This window comes from Epinephelus moara, chromosome 1 (assembly GCF_006386435.1).
Source record: "Epinephelus moara isolate mb chromosome 1, YSFRI_EMoa_1.0, whole genome shotgun sequence".
NCBI classification, from domain to species: domain Eukaryota; kingdom Metazoa; phylum Chordata; class Actinopteri; order Perciformes; family Serranidae; genus Epinephelus; species Epinephelus moara.
This window is the reverse complement of record NC_065506.1, coordinates 15041304-15062118: the sequence shown is the minus strand read 5'-3', so window position 1 is coordinate 15062118 and position 20815 is coordinate 15041304. Positions and strand designations below refer to the sequence as shown.

The following is a 20815-nucleotide window of genomic DNA, read 5'->3' as shown; positions in this document are numbered from 1 at the left end:
GCTGATCGAGGTGATAGAGAATCTCAGCAAGAGTGGGATTTTGCTTTCTAGAGAACATGCAGGCTGCACCTCCATTTTGATATTGTTCCTTGTAATTTGTATGTTTGAATTAAAAAAAAGTTTACATAGTATATAGTACAATGCAAAATACTTCCCCATTTTTATTGTCAAAATAATACTCATAGCACCAATGATAAAAGGTATACCGTGCAGGGTTTTCCGAAAAACCCTGCACGGTATAGAATCAAACAAAGAATCAAACAAAATGAATCAATCATCACTTGCTGACTCGATGACTTGCTACAAAAGTGTGGTGGTGTCTTAATCTGCAGAGACTCTGGCCTCTGCCTGTATTTTCTTATGTTCTTTATATTTCGCTGTGGTCAGGATGTACCTTGGCACAGCGCGCAGGTGAGGTTTGGATCTTTTATAAAAAGTTAGTGACCAGGTGCCAGACCTGAAGCAGCATGCATCCGAGAGGAAGCTATGAAAATTGCAGACACAGCACAAATATATAGAGGCGAAACGCCAAGTGGAGTGAATCTGGGGTTTGCTTTCAATTTGACTTTGTCATCAGTGCTGTTTACAAACAGTAACCTACAATCCCTGCATAGTATACCTTTAATGAAGCTTTATGGATTACTTTTTGCATTAACCCTTTGTCATCGAACCAAGTGAGTGTATTTTAAACAAATGTTCCCCTAAGTATTTACTTTCATTCATTGCACCTTCCAAAGGCTGAAAGGAGAACAGAACGTGTTGCAGAGGGAGATGAAGGTGGAGCTGTAGTTCAGCAAACATACAGCACATGTACCATACTGTTAATGGTGGAAGCTCTCCACCCACACAGCATCTGTGTTTTGAAACTGTAATTTTACAGTATCAAACAGGTGAAATGCCAACTGCTCTGACATCCCAGCCCACTTTACAGCTCGGCTTTCTTCATTGGGGATTCCTAACCAGAAACACCTGCTCCAGAGGTCTGTTTCAATGATTTGTTCTAGACCATTTCAACTCTGACCCTGTGAACACGGGCTTCAAACACCATGGCATAACACCTTGCAGTGCTTAGCAGCTGTGTCTCTTTTAGTCCTGAATGACCCCACAGCTCCAGACATTAGAGAGGCAGGTCTGGTCAGAGCGCGATGGAGCTATATCCCAGTGGCTGGCTCTGAGGACTCCCAGAACCACGCTAATGAAATTGTTACCTTGGGGAATGTTGCACGTTTTAAAACAAGTTCACGTTTCCTACATTGTCCCTGAGAAGAAAGAGACGCAGCACATTAGGTATCTCAGATGTACAGAAACTAGATAACACCTGCTTCCTTTGATAGTTTTTTCTTCCTCTCCTCTTGAGCAGCCTCACCTTGTTTTTTCGCTTGGGCTGGAGAAGTGTTCTGAGTGTTTTTCCCAGCTGCGCTGATCCAAAGGAATCTGCCACGACTGAGCGTTTTCCGGCACGGGGGATGATATTCCACCATTCCTGAGGCCTTAGGGAGTGCTGTCATTAGCTGGCTCTCAGAGCACAATGGCTGGAAATTAAGTTACTATTTATCCGTGCTGAGCAAAGGAAAAGGCAGCTGTGGGGCAGAGAGGCCCAGAAAGACTTTAGTATTGATTTTGCTGAAGGGTGTTGGCCAGCCAAGCCAAATCTTGTTTTCTTAGTATGCCGTGTAAGAATGGAAGGAGAGAGAAGAACAGGGGAGGTGGTTACAGTGAATGGGTTCAGAAACAGGAATATCATAGGATACCTGCTGTCCAATAACACACTCTCACACACTTACGAAACAACATCAGAGGCTTTTATCCAACTATTTCCTCTTGCACAGCATAATAATGGCATAAAGATCCTGTGCTAACAGCCAATATGATCACAGCAACATATCATCTTTGCTCTGCTGCTAAGTGATTCTTACTTCCTTGAGACAAAGGCTTACATCTTACACCCATTGTTTGGGTGTAATGGATTTTATCACCACTCTCTTTTCTATTTTATTTTATTTATTTATTTCCGCTACATCTTAGGCAGTGTTATAATGTGTTAGGTTGCATTACCCAATAATAATGTGTTAAATAGCTGTGTTTATGTCGCGATAAACCTCATGCTTTTCCATGGAAATGTGAGGAATTTAAGCACATTGCACTTTTACACTCAGTTTAAGTCACGCTGGGTGAAACTGTCAAACCAAAAGCCTGAAATGTGAATATAAATGTAAAATGCAAATGTTACAGTGAGTTGGGCTGTGTATGACTGACAGGTGAGAGCAGTGAGGGAGGCAGTGGTGAGAAGGCATGCTGGAGGATTGGGCTCAAGGTAGCCTGGGACATCCACACACCTGGCCTGATGCTGCCACTGGAGTCTGGAGACTGCTATTACATGAGAGGTACTAAATCTTCTCTATAAACACACACACACACACACACACACACGCAGACATGCACACATGTAAACACGTTGCTCACACAACTCAACCACATTCACCGCCATGTCTGACTTTGGATGAAGGAACACTTTTATTACTCTGTGTTTTAGTGTTTCTTGTACTTTGTCCCAAATGACCCGTGCCAGCAGGATGCACTTCACTCTCACGCTCTATTCTCTTCTTCTAGCCCTCCCTGCAGGAGAAGTGGAGCTGAGGTGTGCCTGTGTGTGTGGGGTGGGGTGTGTGTGGGGTGACTTGGCCTGAACACGGCACTTTTAAGTTCCATGAAATTGTGTGCATTAGAGAGGTTAAGAAAACCAAATGTTATTTTTGAAGTCCTGTGACCCAGTGCTGACTGTGTCTCTATGGAGAGGACATACAGCGAGCCACAGGGGTGTAAATCACAGCTTAATGCTTTTGGCTGCAGCAGACAAATCCACCCTCCTCTTTTCGGCCCCGTGGGCCCTTCCAAGCTTTTTCATATTTTCTGACTGTGAGGACATTTATCCACATCACAGCAGAAGCTTGTGTTCAGGTGTACAAGAAGTCAGAGCCCCTGGTTTGGATGAATATGGGGATTTATCATTTTTTAAAAGGCACTCTGCTTTGATAAGTGTGTATGGATACACATGCAGGACAATCTTGAGTCAGTCTTCCCTTCAGTTGATCATTGAATTACGTTTTTTTTTTTTTTTAAATCAGTGATTGATTGATGTCATTTGTAAGCTAAAGATAAAGTGAATAGATATTTTAACTGATAGAGAATAATAGTAGAGCCTGAACACCATATTCATCCATGATATTTATCAAGAAACTCACAGTTATGTTACTGTGCATGGCAGCTGGATTCTCACGGCATCATGAGATCTCATGAGAATCATGGGATCACAAGATCACATGAAAATCCATCTTGTCAGCAGTTAAGTAAGGTGTTTGTGTCCGAACCACCAATCAGCATCCCGTGAAGAGCTACCAGTAGCTATGGCTGTGGTGACTGTTTGTTCAAAATAACAATGATGGTTCCTACAGAGGGTAGTGTAGATGCTGCAATTGCATCAGTTATATCAGAACTTGAGAGTAATACTTAAGAAGAGCAAAGAATGTCACAGACGGCATCTCTCGATTGAAACGATGTTACCGCTCATATGGTTCATTGATCCGATCAGTTTAGGTTAGGCCATAATAGACAGATTGTTCATCCAATCATCTGCTACCGTAAGTATATTTTTAAAGTGCCTACCCTTTTTCCAAACAGTTTCCAATGACGGCTTCTCAGTTAGTTCTGTGTAACAAACCATCTGGCGCATCAAGCTAATAGTTATATACCTTTATCATCTTTTATTCAGAGCATATTTACATAACAAAGGATAGCCTCATTTATTTTTTGCTTTTTTCTTCAAACTCAGACTGACTTATTCCCTTTTAGTGCACTCTTTCTAACTCTTCACTGTTGGCCCTTGGTGGGTATAGACAGACATGTCCCTGCTCTGATATACACTACGTCCCAAACCACTTTTTGCCATCTGCCAGCCTTTACATTTCTAACAGCATAACTTTACCCATTATTAAACAAGACATCAATATATTAAATGAATATTTTATAATAATTATTAATAATAAAAGATATACATTAAATTTAGATTAAATAAATACAAATAAATTAATTAAAATGAAATAAAATAAATTACTTAAATGAAATAAGAATCAAAATTAATAATATTATTTTCTATATTTTATTATTGAGACGCGCATAGCTATCTACACATGTGATAATATATTTGTTTGATCTAGTGATTAGAGAGACTTTCCTGTGATTAAAAGATTACTGTTTTGATCCCTCTTACAGCAGATACATGTATTCATCTAAAACACAATCACATGTGCTGTCAGTGTTTTGTATGAAGACACTGAACCCCTACCTGTGCACTCTGCGTAAATGTCAGAATCATAAATACACAGCTCAGATTTACAGCAGCTGTAGGCTGAGAGCAGAGTTGGGAGTCAAAGGGGAAGTAACTGACACGATCCCCAGGCCTATATCAGACACATTAAAGGAGGAGATACGCTATACTTTTAGATTTATTGTGTTTCTTTTGATGTTGCATTTGAGTCTTTTTAGCCCCAGATCCTACAACTACAAAATGTACATTTACTCAAGAGGTTGTCATAAATATGTTTTTATGGGCTGTGCTATGGTGAATGCACGTTTTCATGTATGTTTTTTTTTTTTGATGAAACTAAAGGAAAATTTCCACATCATGGACAATTAAGTTTGCATATTCATGAGAGGTTTTGGTTAGCAAGGAGAAATTTGTATCTAATAGTGTTAATGTATGCAACACTATCTCATATTTCATTGACTAGCACAGTAGTTTATTTTTCCATGTGTTTGCCTCCACAAGTTAACTCACTGTCTCCCAGGTATGGCCTGATATGTGAACAAAGGCAGAACCTGAAACAATGCAAAAAGACAACTGCTTTACATTTTTATCTAGCGTGGACATACTGTATCATAGGCGAACAAAAGCATGGACTGTCCAGATGCTGCACAGGTACAGTACCTGGTTCCTATCAAAGTTTCCAACATCAGATGCTGCATACAAATGCAAAGATATAAGAGACTGCGCTCTGAATTATTCAGCATGACAGCAGCAGGTGAGAAATGGCTGTTTAGTGAGTTAGTACTTTAGTTAGGATCAGGAACATTTGTAAATTCCAACATGTTACACAGGAAGCTGCTTCACTTGAGCAATCTTTAACTGTATTTGTGTTTATAAGAACATCATCTAACACATATCAGTCACACTGAATATTAGATTACCCATCTATTGTATCTACATTGTGTTAAAGTGTTTGTCAATCTGCACCTTTTTATTTTTACAAGGAAGGAATAGAAAGGTTTTAATGAATTCCTGAAGTTGACTCTTTGAAGAGGCTGTGTTTTCATCTGAGAGCAGCGATGTCTGTACCTAATATTCAGCTTGACAGGGCTTGAAGCCGACCTCCTTTAGCTGGATAAGATTTACAATAGAACAGTCAGTTTCAGGCCAGCCATGATAATAGAGTGATGGGCTGTTGTGCAGACCATTCTAATGGGACTTGACTGTCGCGGATCAGTGGGGATTTATGCTCCACTTGGTGAGTACGCCCTTGAGAGGCCAACTGCTGCACAACGATAGCAGCTCGCACAGTCCTTGGCTGTCTGTCGCTTTGTCGGGCCTACCTGAATTAAATACTTGGCACAATGCACGGACATATGCACGCACCTATAAATTTGCACAGCTCGCATGCACAAAAACACACACAGTCCTCTCTGCTTATTGGAGGAAGGACACGATCCCCCCCCCCCCCCCCCGTGTTTCAAACACACACATATATACACACACCGACGGGGCAGCCGCCACTAAACCATGTGTTCAGATATATCGTACCAGTGTTTTAGTGACATACACTATATGATAGATAGTTTTGTGGTATTAAAAGAAAACTACAACGTTGTATAACCACAGACACCATAATGTCTTTTCAGCACCATTTGTCGCCGGCTGGCCCTTTTGAACTGCTAATGTCTGAGCTGCTGGAGGCAAATTGAATCACCATCATTTCCACTCAAATGGAATTTCAGTGGTTAAAAAAGAACAATGCAAGTCTTGACACCGGGCCTGTTCAATAATCAGATTTCCAGCTCCCAATGCACAGGGGGACTGGAGAAAAGAGTTGACCCAATATATTTAAAAGCCTGCTTCCTGGAAAAGGAGGACAAGTGGCAGCAGGCGCAGGGGTTGAAAGAAAGATAAATATTTATTACAGTTATCGAGTTTGCCTCTACTCCCTCCTGATCCCACTGACGCATCAGACGCGCCAAGAAAAGAGCAGATTGATGGAGATAATTTGTTATTGGATATAAACAGTTTTAAAGACGCAGAGTAATTCTGCCCAGAGACCTAATCCCTCACAATCTCATCAGGGTGAAGAAAACACCGGCAAGTTGTTTTGTTTGTCACCATCTTTTTTTTTCTCCCACCAAACAATAATATCTTCCTCCCAAAGCATTTGGCTGTTTGACTTTCAAATCACAGGCATTAGCCAGTGTACTCTTGCTCAAGGCGGGTGTAAATATGCACATGTGCTGTGAATGACAGCTCTGTCATGGCTAAATTAATTATTGGTATGAGGCAAATAATGGCAGAGCTGAGAAACATCTATACACACAAAGAAACACATGGAGGGATACACAGGAAACAGCAGTAAGGCCTCTTTGTAAAGCTTCTGTGATATTGGACAAATGTTTGTTGGTATGGCTCTTCCATCTTGACAGATTGAGCGCGATCTGGTTTTGTTTGGTAATTAAAATTATAGTACAATGCTGCTCATTCTATTTGATTCGGTGCTGGACCAGGCGCAATCTGTCTGAGCGTACAAGATGATTTAGTTGTCATGTTCCTGCACGCCCTGCTTCTCATCTGTTTTTCTATTGTAATCAGTTCTTTTCTTTTCATGATCTTCTTTTTTTTTTATTATTTATTATAATTAATTAAAAACACAAGATCAAAAATCTGAAATATTAACTCTTATTCTTCTGCTGTGCTTTTGTGCTCTACAATGTTTAATTAAAATGTTATTTTTTGATTCTCTTCTGGTCTGTTCTCTTGTTTGCTTTTCTTCGCTGCTCTGTTGATGACTGTTGGTGATTATTATTATTGTTAGTATGTTCTGATCGATTTCTCCTCCCTGTATTCACCAGATGACCTGAACAGTACCCACCAGCACTGTGTCCTAGCAGGAGAGACCGCACGCTTCAGCTCCACGCACAGAGTGGCCGAGGTGAGAAGCCAGCAGGCCTAAAAGGGAAGACAGTGTTAAGAAGTTATCGTCAAAATGCTGTGTAGCGTGCCAACAGTCCTCTTTGGTTTCAGTAAGGGCTGCTGCTGGTACTTACACGCTATATTAGTGTAATAAAAAAATTAAAGAAATATGCAAATGTGTGAAAGCTCTTCAAAGAAGGAAATAAAGTTTGTTTTAATCATCTATGGACATCATTTACAGAGAAAATGAATGGCATTTACATAAGGTATAATGAATTAAAAAGAGTATGTATTTAAACAAATGCACATATTTTAAAAATGCATTAAATTTAAAGGGGAACACCACCTAAATTAAGATTTTCAATGTTTCCACAGCATAGTAAATTTCAATCAACATTTGCGAGCATGAGCTACTCTCTCTGGAAGCCAGAAACCAGAAGAGAAAGTCTCAAACTTGTGATGTCATGAAGTATAAAGTCTGGAGCTGCTCCATTGACAATGAATGGGAGCCTGATTTTGTGAACCCACAGAATGTTTGTTTTCTTTCTGTGCCCAAATGAGCTTAATTCTAGTATAATGTTCTCAGTTGTGAAACAGAAAATGCACCCATATGCCCAGCAGGTTCCCCTGGGTGCTGTCAGTGTCATCTATAACATCTTTCCCAATTCATTGTCTATGGAGCAGCTCCAGACTTAATACCCTGTGACATCACAAATTTGAGTTTAAGCACTCTAGTTTTTGAATTTAGTAGAATTGATCGCGTTTACTTATATTTTTGGACTGTCTTAGCCCAGAGGAATAACATGTAGAAATTCTAAAATGAACGTAGTTCCCCTTTAAGTTTTCGGTTGTCTTTTTATTCACAAGGCTTAGTTAAACCCTGCATGGCAGCCGTGTGTTTAACACTGGGTCTGTCCTCCCCCTACCAGTGTTCCAGTGGGACCCTGACCTACATCCAGTCGCGGTGTCAAGAGGCCCTGTCCAACCTGCACACTGACCCAGAGACAGGCTCCCACAGCCTGCTGGCCCTGCTGCCGACAACGCTACAGAACTGTGAGGAGATTCACAATGAGGTGGGGGACATGGTGTGTGCTCACATGCATGTGCACGCACGTTTGTATATGTATCTGTTTTGCATGATTGCACACACATTTGTCGGTGGTTTTTCACATGATTTCACATGTTTGTGCATTACTGTTAACATTTATTTGTATTGGCACGGGTGAGTCCGTGTAGGTGTTACTTTTTAACTTGTAGAAACCTGTTGTTGCCCTTATTACTGCTTATGCAGCAGGCCCGAATCGCACAGCATTTGGAAATATTTGAAATTTGTTTTGGCCTGCTTGGAGTACCAGATGATTGAGGTTTGCCAGATTGGACAACAGAACATGTGCCAATAAAGTTTAGACAATAGCATGCCAGTCTGTGAAAGTTTTTAATAAGTTTTTCTGTGATCATGAACCTGCCTGAATTCTCGACCATCTGGTACTCCAAGGAGGTTAAAGATGTCTCACAACCATCTGCAAATATCACAGGGTATCATCAGGACAGGATTACATAAGATATTAGAAAACTGTTATGGAATTCTAGCATTTGAGTAATATGGATGAGTATCAAAAAAAATCTCCATGTACAGTATATGCATAAAGCACACTACAGGTATTGAACACATACCCTCTGGATTATATTTGTGATTATACTAGTCCAAACAATTCAGCATTTCAACAAATACATTGACAACATTTTGGTAATTGTTACTGTGATACATTATGATAAAATATAGTCAAAGGGATTGATCTGCAGAAACATACAGGATACTATTTAATCCCAGTTTGATATGCCCTCTCCATTTCCTCTGCATTGTGGGAGGTTAAAACTCAGTAATTGGCAGAATGGGAGCCTGCCAGCATTCTGCCGTCTTACCTGCTTGTTTCTACTCAGGGAAAAGCCTCCAATATGAAATCCAGGTTGTTCTCATTTGTCCTGGCCTGTGATGGATCGTGAGGCAATAGCCTCTCCATATGTTATCTAAAGATGGAGTCATGCCCCTCTCCCCTCGCTAACCCCTTTTCACACACAAGGAGTGATGCTGGCTTGGGGTATTGAGGGACAGAGCGAGGTCAAAAAAGAAGAACGCGAGGGGCCGCCTGCGGAGCCACCAGCCCCCTTGTGCTAGCTTGCCGCGGGCCAACAGTTAATATAGCACTTCACCTCTCCCCCTTTACACCCCTGGGCTCAAAGCGCACATCCTAGCCGACGCTAGCACCCAGGCCCCTCAGCGGGATGCCATGACAGATGAGTCTGACGTAAGGTTGTTTAAAGGTTGTAGACAATATTAATTATTCAGCACTGCCAAACAATAGGGGCTGTCTGTGTCAGGAGGAGCGCCGTGCTAGTTGAGCTAGCACCACCTGCTAGTTTGCCGCATAGCGCCACAGGATTACCAAGCATAGGCCCCCACCAGGAGGGCAAAGCAGGTTTATTTAGGAAAACAGGATGCTATTTATAAAAGAGCCGGTGTGCCTGTATGTATGTGTGAATGTTTAAGTGAGGGGGGGTGTTCTCGGGGGCTCAACCCTACCCTACCTGGCACTCACAATGATAGATGTGGCCATTTGTTTGCAGTTGCCCACGAGAGCAGAACACCCACTTAAATGATGTATTGTTGATGGAGTTATTTATGATGGCGACCCATTTTGGCGCTTGGCGGGTGCATATTGCGCAGGTCGTGTTTGACATGGACGACCGAGGAGCGAACAAGCCTGAGACGCGCAGGCAGCCTGACCTGAGCAGCGCCTTATGGGCCTTTTCTTAAAAAGTGCTAAACAGCAAACTAGCACCGGCTTGACGTGCCACGGATGTATTGTGCAATGTGGTGCAACGGGAGGGGGGGAGTGGAGGTTGACACTTGTCAGAAGACGTGGGCGGGTCTGATGATGATGAAGCAGAGCGTCTACCATCTGAGTATGAGTGTTCGGGGATGGGGCGGGATGTCGAGTTGAAGTAGGGGTTGATGGGAGACAGAGACAGAAATGAAGAAAACTGAAGTTCCCACCTGTTTGTTAAGCGCGGCCCCTCTCACCGTCTCTTTTTAATCTTTCCTCCTGTCTTAGGTGGCGAGGGGGTAGTCTAACATAGCATCGCCACACGGCCCCAGTGTGCATGTTTGGCTTTGAAATGCTAATCCCAGATGCAAACGTCTTGTCTCATTTAAAGCCACTGTGTCACTTCCCAGGTGGGTGTGTGACAGAGTGCCCTGAGGGACCCCCTCTAATGATGCTGGTCCCCCCTCCACAGTAAATATTGAAGGGAGGGACAAGGTTTTCCCACATGTTCTGGCAGAAAGTAAACTGTGTGGAAGCAGGTGTGTATGACCTTCCAATGTCCTGTTTTCAGGCCAAAATGTCTCCCCAGGCTCTGAGGTCTTTGCTTGGCTTTGAAACACCTTTCCTTAGGGCTCTATGCTGGCAATATCATTGTAATCTTATAAATCACCTCTCACAACACATTTTTGCCAGCAGATCTGTGCGGTATGTAGTTTGTACTTGTTTGTCCAGTTTTATTACCCTTGTACCCTGTTTTTAATTCGCGTGAGACATTTTTACTATTCATTTTAATGGTTTATTTATTGAGTTTTTTAATGTCTGCGAAGATCACAAGGGATAAAATGTTCTAAAAGTGGATATGTTTCACCCTCGCTGAGCTCTGCAAAATCATAGCCAAAGGTCTGTGTTGTTTTTTGATGTTTTAGTGAAGTGATTTAAGTCTAATTTAATGACATTAGTCACATTGATATGAAAGAGCTCTCCTCCAGTCACAGCTGAGACAGAATGACCATTTTTAGCAGAAAACAATATAGATATAGAAAGAAATGGAAATGTATACGGCGATGTGTGCATGTACAGTATAACCTAGCTTGTGTCTGACCACTCTGGCAAGTGCGTGATGAGTGTAAATTGCGTGCCTGGTTGCTTGCAGAGAGCTAGGGGAACCAGTTATCCCAGCTGATGTGTGAGGAGGCTGGAGAAGGTAAACAGAGGACGGCAGAGTGGGATCGATCCCACTCTCATCAGCTCCCACCTCAGGGCCACGGCCCGGAAATTGATTGGACCCGCTCAGGGAATACCGTGAAGGTGTAAAAAAAAAAAAAAAAACGTGCCTCATTAAATGGGGAAAAAAGGGGGCTACTTGGCTTTAACTCCAGTGTTGCCATGGTGTGCGGCCAGTCGACTAATGTGGGGCTAATGTGTAGTTAGTGTGTCCATCACCTGGAGAGATGACAGCGAGTGCCGCAGGGGAGCCACTAGCTCCCCTCTCGCTCCCCCACGCCGTCTCAGAGAAAAACTAGCCCTAACAACCACTCTCTCTTTCGCACACACTTTCGATCTGTCTGCCTGGATAGGTGGCATTTAGTCCGAGTTCCCCTCTTGGTAACTCTCAGCTGGTCGGCCAGACTCCAAATGCCACATAGCCAGCGCTCCTCAGTAGCTTTAGATGGCCTGCTTTGTGGCTGCCACTGGCCTGCACAGTGGGGGACAGGCAGCCATGTCAGCTCAAAGTGGAGACACAGGTTGGTTTCTTCTCACTAAAGGACAGGCAGACAATCAGAGAGATGGAAGGAGGGACTGACAGAGAGAAAAGGACGTCCAATATCGGCGCTCGGTGGCTTTGTTGTGTGTTTGAGCTGTAGTGATCGAAGGGGAGTGGATTTGGAGAGTGTTGAGGGGACCATAAAGGATGACATTTCTTTGAAGGGTGGGTTGTATGGAGTGACTGAGAGGCTGCTGAGCAGTGCCACTGGCTGTGTATTCTCCCTGACATGCCCCAGTCCTTGCATGTCATCCCCGCTGTGATCAGAGCCTTTTGGAAGTAAATGGCAGGATGATTCTGTGCACAGCTTCCACCCCAGGCAGACCTCACTCAAGTTGTTTGTGCAAATCATTCTTGCCCTTTGTTTTAACTTGCTTGGGGTGCGGGACGGTAGGTGACTTGCTTCATAATACAGAGCAGTGACCACTTGAAAATGACTTTTCCATTGCACTTTTATAAGCAGGAATCAGGATGTTGAGGACTTGATTTGAGTTCAAAACTACAGTACAGTTTTTTTTCACCACAACCACTTAAGTATGTTTGCGAAGATTTGAAGTTCCAAAGCGATTCGACCACCTGACAAGCAGTTCTGATGGGGTATACTGGCCCTCTATGGTTGAACGTAGACTTGTAGGTTTTATAACGAAGAGACGAGCCTTTCTCTCACAGATTACATTGCATTGGTTTATACATTTTGCCACCCAGACTACTTTTGGTGGCAATCTTTTGTTCCAGTGCAGGTTTTTAATTTTCCCGCACTGCAGCAAAAAGTTCTAGGGAGGATGTGAAGGTGGATACTGCGCTAAGCACTTGTCATCAGCAATAGAGACCGAAGCTCATGTTCCATCCATTCCTCATGTTTCAAGTCACTGACAGCATTGACTTTTTGTACCTCTCAAAACCAAAAGGTGATAGGTTACATAGTCCTTCAAAACATATCAGCTAATGCAAATCAGTTGTATATGAGAGACAGGGTTGGATGAGAGTGGATTACTTGTTTACATGAAAATTTGTGCCATTACTATGGAGACCTTTTGGTAGAACTCACCAGCTTAAATCTCATTGGGACTATTTATGAGTTTGCAGCTGTAAAACAGCTCTGTTGTACACATTGGCTAATGCCCTGTTAGAAGAACAATAAACAAAATAGTTTTCAGTAAAGCAACAATAGCTCTCTCTGTCCCATTTGATATGCGGCTCCTTTGCATGCAACTTCTCTTTGTGTTGTACAGTTGTCGGCGTCAAAACGAAACGGAGCGTGCATTGTTTTGGGTGGATGATGCTTTGTAGGACGTTTTGGGGGAGGGCAGCTCACAGCGTCTCACGTTTACGTTGGCGGCAATTGGGGCAATCTTTGACACACACACACTCACATCGGCAATTGTATGCAGAGACGTTAACAAAGCCGCTCACACACCTATGTAGACAGATACACGCAAGAGCGCAAACACACTGCCACGCGTTCAACACACAAACATGCACACGGAAAGACACACTTAGAAATAGATAGGCTACACCTGGCTACATGAAGCATCCTTGCGAGGATTAAATCAGCACTTCAAAAGAGCAGGAAACAAAAACACTCCCAGTGGAGGAGAGGGGAGCGGCTCGGCAGCCGAGACTGTCATCTCCAGACGGAGCGAGGGAGTGGGAGAGGAGGGGAAGGAGGGAGGAGAATGAGGAGAGGAGGAGGAGGGCGGAGTTTTCAGGTGTGTTGACGGGAAGGTGTGTGTGTGAACAGACATACTCATATTTGTGTGTGATGCACTGTGGGTCTGTTTGTCCAGGTGTCTGTTAGTTTAATAAGGGTGTGATTGTACTTTTATAGATGACCTCTTTGTCCTGTTTGTGGTAGGACAGTTTGTATTCATGTTGTTCATGTGTCTTCTCTGTGCTGTTCCTTTCAGAGACTCATAAAAATGAGTGAATGTACTCTGAAATATATATATTTTAAATTTTTGACAATTCAAGGTAATACTTTTTTTTATATGTATAATTTTGGAAGGAGGTTTTATAAAATCTTTAAAATTCATTAAGGTTTAATTATAAATTTACTCAGACAGGAAAAGACTGATATTCTGTATTTAGGTATGACGGTAGACACTGTAATATATTTATTAAAAAAAGATATTAAGCCTACCTGTTAAAAAATCTGACAGCTGCTCATAGAAAATGTAAAGTGTGATTTTTAAATATATATATTTTTTAACAGTTTAAAGTTATTAAAATATATAGAAATTTTTTTTGTATTATTTAAAATTTTTTACTTGATAATCGGTCAAAATTGAAAGACTATTTTGGAAAAAAATCTATCAAATGAGAATAAAAACAATTATCAGTGTATTTGTTTGTAGACACATATGACATTATAAAGTTCCATATGTATGTTTTGTTAGATAATTTTACAATTTAAGTAACACATGAAATGTTTTCCTTTACATTAAATAAAATATGTTGTAATGTCAAATGTGTTTTACTGAGGAGCAGTGACAGTTTTCCACTTCTATTTTTATTTGTATACACCTATAGGAGATTTGGTATGTCTGAACCACCTTTTTCATCCTGTCTGCGTGTGTGTAGGTGGAGTTCGAGTGGCTGCGACAGTACTGGTTTCAGGGCCATCGCTACGCCCGCTTCTGCAGCTGGTGGACCAGACCGATGGAGCAGCTGGAGAAGGACTGGAAGCTCATGGAGACGATGGTAAGGCCGCTCAGATGCACTGCAGGTCATAAGGCATCCTCACTGTCTGGTCTCTCAGCCTGCATAGTTTACTGAACTCAGTGTCACTCACATTGCTAATCCTTAAATGGTTAAATTAAATGTATTTTAATTTTAATGTGCAGGCTGTTTCCATAGCAGGAAACGTTTTTTTTCCCAGTTAAGTTTTACAGACACACTATCTTCATTCCAAGGCTTTAAAGTGATGCCACTCCTGTTTTAGAAAATAGATGAAAATAAACATAAGGAGAAATAGCTTTTTTAAATATACAAAAACTGTTCCATAAGAGAATAGAAAGACATTTTTGCCAAAGCCAATATGTAATTTATTGTAAATAAAGCCATCAACTATCTGAAGTTTTACCCCAATAATATTCTAAAAAGTTAATATTATAATAATAATTGAAACAAAAAAAAAAAAAAAAATCTGATACTTTCTTCTACCATTTCCCCAAAATACGAGCAGCTCCATGATGATTGTAGGCACCCTGTCATTTAATAATAAGGGTTTCCACCTTTCTAAATGCTCAACATGCCTTTGCTTGTGCTTCTTATACAAACTACACAAGTGATCTGCTGCCCAATAATGTTCCTCACAAGGGAGGGTGTGTTTAAAATTACATGATGATTGTCTAACTTCTCACCACGCTGCATTATTATGGATGTGTCATGTGTTTAATTGTAGCCTCACAGAAGTTTTATTAGAGAGGAACGTGGGCACGCAGCTATTAGTTAGACACCACTGTAAAGGAATCACTTAGTAATGTCAGACTCATAATTAACCTTAGTCACAGCTCTATACAGTACATATGTGCCGCACACACACACACACAAACACACACACAGCAGTGTAGATATGCAGCTCACAAACACACACAGATACATGCTTGGTCTCGCTTTCTGTCCCTCCCCGCAGGTTCTACGCAGTCCGTCTCTCATAGCTAGATTTCAAAGAGTGTGTGTGTGTGTGTGTGTGTGTGTGTGTGTGTGTGTGTTTAACACCCAGACAGCAGAAGCAGCAGGGGGCACTCTTGTATCACTGTAGCAGCAGCGGAGGGAGCGAAAGAGCTGTGCTCCTCTTTTCCTCTGTGCTCCCTCTCTCTCTCTCTCTCTCTCTCTCTCTCTCTCTCCTCCGCACTCCCTGTGTCTCTTTATGTCTCTCACCCACTCCTGCTGTCTCTGGGAGCTCTCTGTCTCTGTCAGTGTCGAGCGCTGAGCAGTAATCACATCTAATGCTCAGGCGGGGATAAAGACAGGGGCTGGAGGAGAACAGTACTGCTGCTGCCGACGCTGCTCCACTCATAGTCTCTCCCTCTCTCTCTCTCTCTCACTTAGTCGAACAGCCTGGCAGAGGGTGGGTGGGTGGAGGGGTTAGTAGACAGGGGCTAAACTCATCTAGAGCTCCACCTCCGGGCCCAGATGAAGTGTGTGATTTGGACCTGTATTTAGAAAAGGGCATCAGTGAAATGTGAGGTCTTTCTCTCTGTTGCTGTGTCTCCGTCACTCTAATGGGCAAGCAAACCATATTCAGTGTGTGTGTGTTTGTGTGTGTGTCACTCATGTGGATTTCTGTCATGCAGTAGAAAGTTAGCATCGGACTTTACACAATACAGCAAGGAAAATGTGAGCCACTTTTTAGTAAAAGAAAAAAAAAAAAATATATATATATATATTATCCGTAAATACAATTTGTCACATCTCAAATTATTTTGCTGTGTGTATACTTTTACAGTTTGATAAATTTGATTTAATCACACTGGTGCAAATCACAGAAAAGCAAGTATATCTTCTGCAGAAATGCATATTGAACCTTTGCAAAAATAATACACTGGTGAGCGCGTAAACGTAATCACTCACCATTGTGATGAAAGACAACATTATTGCTCTCGCAAGCAATATTTACATACATGCATCGACCCCTGATATGCTGATGAAAAGCACTTTATAGATGTGACTTATAGATTTTTTCCTTTTGGAGCTTTTGATAGCTGTGGCTTTTCTGCAGTTAGATTAAAACGCATTCCTCTAAATTACTTTGAGTTATTTAAATTACGTGGGCTCCCCCCCTACATTCCTTTATTGCATATATTTTACATTTTGAAGCTGGCAATTGACAGTATAGTGTAATTTAGTGAAACGCGAGTGACCTAGTGCATGCAGATGCTGTTTGCCATTTATTTATTTAGATTTCTCTGCTCTTGCCTGCAGAGTGTATTTTAACGCAGCATTATTTTTAACCAATTTGATATCACCGTGGGTATTTTAAAATAACAAATATATGTCTCTTTAAATAGGGTTTATAAATTGACACTGTGTTGTTTTATACTCTGCGCTGTAGCAATAAAACAGCCTATTGTTTTATCCTGCTAAAATAGCAATACAAACAGCCAGCCCTCCTCTCTTTATTGTCATATTTAGCACACAGTGTTGTGGGATGCGCTGGGCTATGTATGCGTTTGTTAGTCTGTATGAAGAATATTGCAATATGGGGGGACTAGCTCCTGTTTATGGATACTGTCTCTCCCTGGGGCTCCCTCTCTGCTCCTCAGCCTGTTGTCATGCAAATGCTCATCCTTCCATTTGAATGACATTCTGATAAAATACATAAATAAATAAATAAAGAACCGACACAAAACAAGTCCACTTGCTTGCTTGCCTTCTTTTTGGTACCTCATGAATTCATGTGGTTTCTTGATAGAAACAAAGAGACGTGCTGCTGAATAAACTTTGTGTGCGGGTATGTGTATGTGAATGTATAGCAAAAGTACAACGTGTGTGTGAGTGTGTGTGTGTGTGTGTGTGTGTGTTGGGGGGGTTTAAGGTAAAGGTTGTTTCTGGAGAATGGAAAAAGGACATTAACTTAAAGGTTTTACATTCCCCTGTGATCCAGGGTGCTAAAGTCCATTTAGACCTGCCTCGCTCGCAGCTTTACGTTCCCTCAGGACTTTGCTATCATGGCTATCACACAATAGTGACATTTCCTTAAACTAGCAACAATGAATAGCTTCCGTCTGACTGACAATAGACAGAGAGTCTTGGCTTTATGCAGAATATTTTAAATACCGGTGTGTTATTTTTTTTATCTCTCCTCTTTTCACTGTGGGGGAGAAGCGACAGCGACGAGCCCATGAGCACATCTCCCCTTTTTTTTTCTCCCTGTCCTGCGCGTGTGTGTTTGTGTGAGAGTGTGTATGTGTGTGCCATTGATGTTAATGTATGCACTTGGCATGACTTTAATTGATTTAGCAGCTCTGCTTGCACAGTACAGCTTTTTCCCTAATTTGTCACTTTCCTGACTTCTGTGGCTGCTCATCTCACAACTTCAAAAGCCACCGCGGAAGCAAAGAGATTTCAATGCACTCCGTCCCCCCCTCCTCCTCCCCTCCTTCTCTCTCTCCCTCTTTATGTTCTTTCTTTCCCTTGTTCTCTCCCTCTCTCACTCCCGCAATCTCGCCATATCTCTGTCTCTTTCTCACACTTTCTCCATCGTTTGACAGCAGAACGAGCCTTGTAGATGGAAATCTTTTCAACACATATCAAGGAAATTAATCCACTTTCATAATAAATTGGATCCACTCAGTTGAATACATTTGTATACTTCAAGATGTACAAAACAGGAAGTGGTATCGGGGCCACGTCTTCCTCTACTCCATTCACCCAGCCTGTCACTCCCTGTTTTCAGACGGTTTGGTCACACACACGTATATGCTGTATACTCTTTTTTTTTCCTCATTGTGTGGCAAAATTTACCTCCTCTGATTTGTAATTGTGGCTGACTTCTGCATGCGTGCGTGTGTGAATGTGCAGGGATGCGCTTTGGTGACCATATCATCTTCTCCCCTCACTTTAATAACTGTCTTCGGAAACAATCTGGGCTGCTGAGGAGGCTTGCTCTGCAATCATACGCAGCCTGGCCCCGGCCGCCATCGATAGCTGATTAGGTTATTGACCTAGCGTGTGGAGGGTCGGTGCTGAGGAGTGGTCGAGGAGGGAGGGTGGTGAGCTGTAGGGAGACACAGAGAGGGGGAGGAGGTAAAAAAAAAAAGAGAGAGAGAGAGAAGGGTTGTGTGTGTGTGTTGGGGAGGAGGGGTGGGGGGTCAATGTAAATGTTATTGCTGTGTGAGCTCATTTGATCAAAGTCCTGGAAAGGTTAAGCGAATCCAATCTGGTTTTGTATGGCAGAGTGGAGACACAGGCGCTGGGGAAGAAACCCCCAGGACGGAGAATGGATTATCATATTGGCGCTGGAGTAGCAGGGGCCTCCGATGGACAGTTTACCCTGCCCGTAATGCGTTTAGACAGCAATTGGCCTTAATAACCTTTATTGACTTCAGCGGGTCAGTGCCAAGAATCTAATTATCAAAGTGTATCAATTTCATTGGAGTTTAGAGTTGCACCGCTCAAAATAATTATTTTAAGGTCGGGCCGGGGCAATTAATCCCCTCTCCACTTATTTGATGGCTTTGTAAAACATTATAAATGTTATGGTTTCTGTTGTGCGTTTCACCGTAAATAATTTCAGGGAGCAATTTTTTGTAATGTATTATTTGGAGAGCCTGCCGTGCTGGTCCTGCTGAGGGAAAAAGAGGCAGCATATTTCGAAGAGCTAGAGGCCACAGCTGAATCGTGTTGCAGATGTTTACCAGCAGTAATTTTTCTCTTTCGCTCGGCATTTTACTCGGCACAGTCGGGCAGAGTTTTATACCCACTTTATATGCACACATGGAACCCAGATTAATTATAAGTGTGAACTAAGCAGTAAAGTGTTTAAAGACCATTTATATTGCTCATTATGAAGCCATTTATTATCTCTTACATTAAATCACACTGTGTTTATGCATCGTATTGTTTTGCATTTTAAGCTCTATACTGTGCAAATAGGCTTATACTTTTATTATATTCCAATTCTTTGTGGCTCTTACGCATATATGCATGGTGTGTGTGTGTCTGTGTGTTTGCATGCGGGTTTGTTTGTGTCCCCATGTCTTTATATGTGTGTGCCGTGTGCCCACAGTGTGACTGAAAGAAGTAAATGTGCAGCTGCACAGTAGTTTATCCTTCATTGACAGTCAATACGTGCTGTTACCTGGATAGTAGCAGCTGTTTTTCCTTATCGCACAACATAGACTAGAGGCCTAATCCACACGTTCATTATTGCACGGCCTTGTTTACCCGTGGCTCTGTATTAGCTTGCTTGCTTTGCCCTATTTAGACGGAGCTGCATAAAAAAGAAATTACTCAAAGATTATTGTTATTATTCATTTAAGGAGGAAATATATGGCTGATAATACATTTTACATCACGCAGCAGCTTGAGTTTGGAAATATAAAATGAAAAGAAGCAGGAAGAGACAGAGAGGGAAAGAGAGAGAGCGAGGGGAGAAAATGTAGCGGTGCAAAGGTATTTGCAATTCTCTTTGAAGTCCCTATTCAACAGGGTAAGCTGAATTTTCGGCAGTGCCTGATAGTGTTCTGCGTAAATGCTTAAACCCCTTTAGAGAATTTTCATGGGCAGATACGCGGTGGCTTGAAGGGAGCGTTTATGTTACCTGGAGCCAATGCAGCCCGCAGCTTTGTACCTAAAGATGTACACTAGTAGTGAATGGAATCCCACAGAGGTTTGTCTATGACAGAATCTCACTGCAACATCGCTGTAAGCCGAAGCGGGGGGAAAAAAAGAAGAGCTACGAATGGATTTAACCCTGTCACATCTCAGCTGGCGTCTCACATGTGCGTTTATACACATGGACACAGACATGGAAGGGCAAAAACAGTGGGACAGACACAACAACAAACACACTTTGTTGCATGTGCAGTGGTGTCCATTTAGGGGAGTTTAAAAAATGTTTGAAATGGAGAGGATTGCTGCATTTTTTTTATTTTTTCTGTCTCCTTTCATGGAATTAATTCGGATCTATTTTGCAATACTTCAATAAAGTGGCCTATTCAAATGTGCACACAGAGACATGCACACACGGTTGCCAAGCGTAATTGCACTTGTTATCAGAGTTCATAGTGTTTTACTATGTATTACTGTCTGTTGGTGAACAAAACCTGACACCAGCTCATCTTCTCTTCTTTAGGACAATTCCTCGCGGAGCTTTCTCATTTAAAATGATTAAAACCATTCCTCATACATGTGTGTAATTATTTCTCAATAACAGGATGTAGCTGATTGTCCTGAAAGCTAAGGTGGGGAGAGTTGTTACGCTTTCATTCCTACAGTAACAGACCTGAGCAAACTTGTTTCGGGGCTGTGGATGACTGAATTCGGAATGTA

The 20815-nt window shown here is 42.0% G+C and overlaps 1 protein-coding gene across 1 annotated transcript in view; it reads left to right on the top strand.

Moving 5' to 3' along the window:
* fto (FTO alpha-ketoglutarate dependent dioxygenase) overlaps positions 1-20815 on the top strand; it is an 84638-nt gene that overhangs the window by 28722 nt on the left and 35101 nt on the right. The window contains exons 4-7 of the mRNA XM_050044266.1: positions 2259-2384; positions 7168-7247; positions 8158-8301; positions 14399-14518. Coding sequence (XP_049900223.1) covers positions 2259-2384; positions 7168-7247; positions 8158-8301; positions 14399-14518 — 470 coding nt within the window. The remainder of the gene's footprint in view (positions 1-2258; positions 2385-7167; positions 7248-8157; positions 8302-14398; positions 14519-20815) is intronic.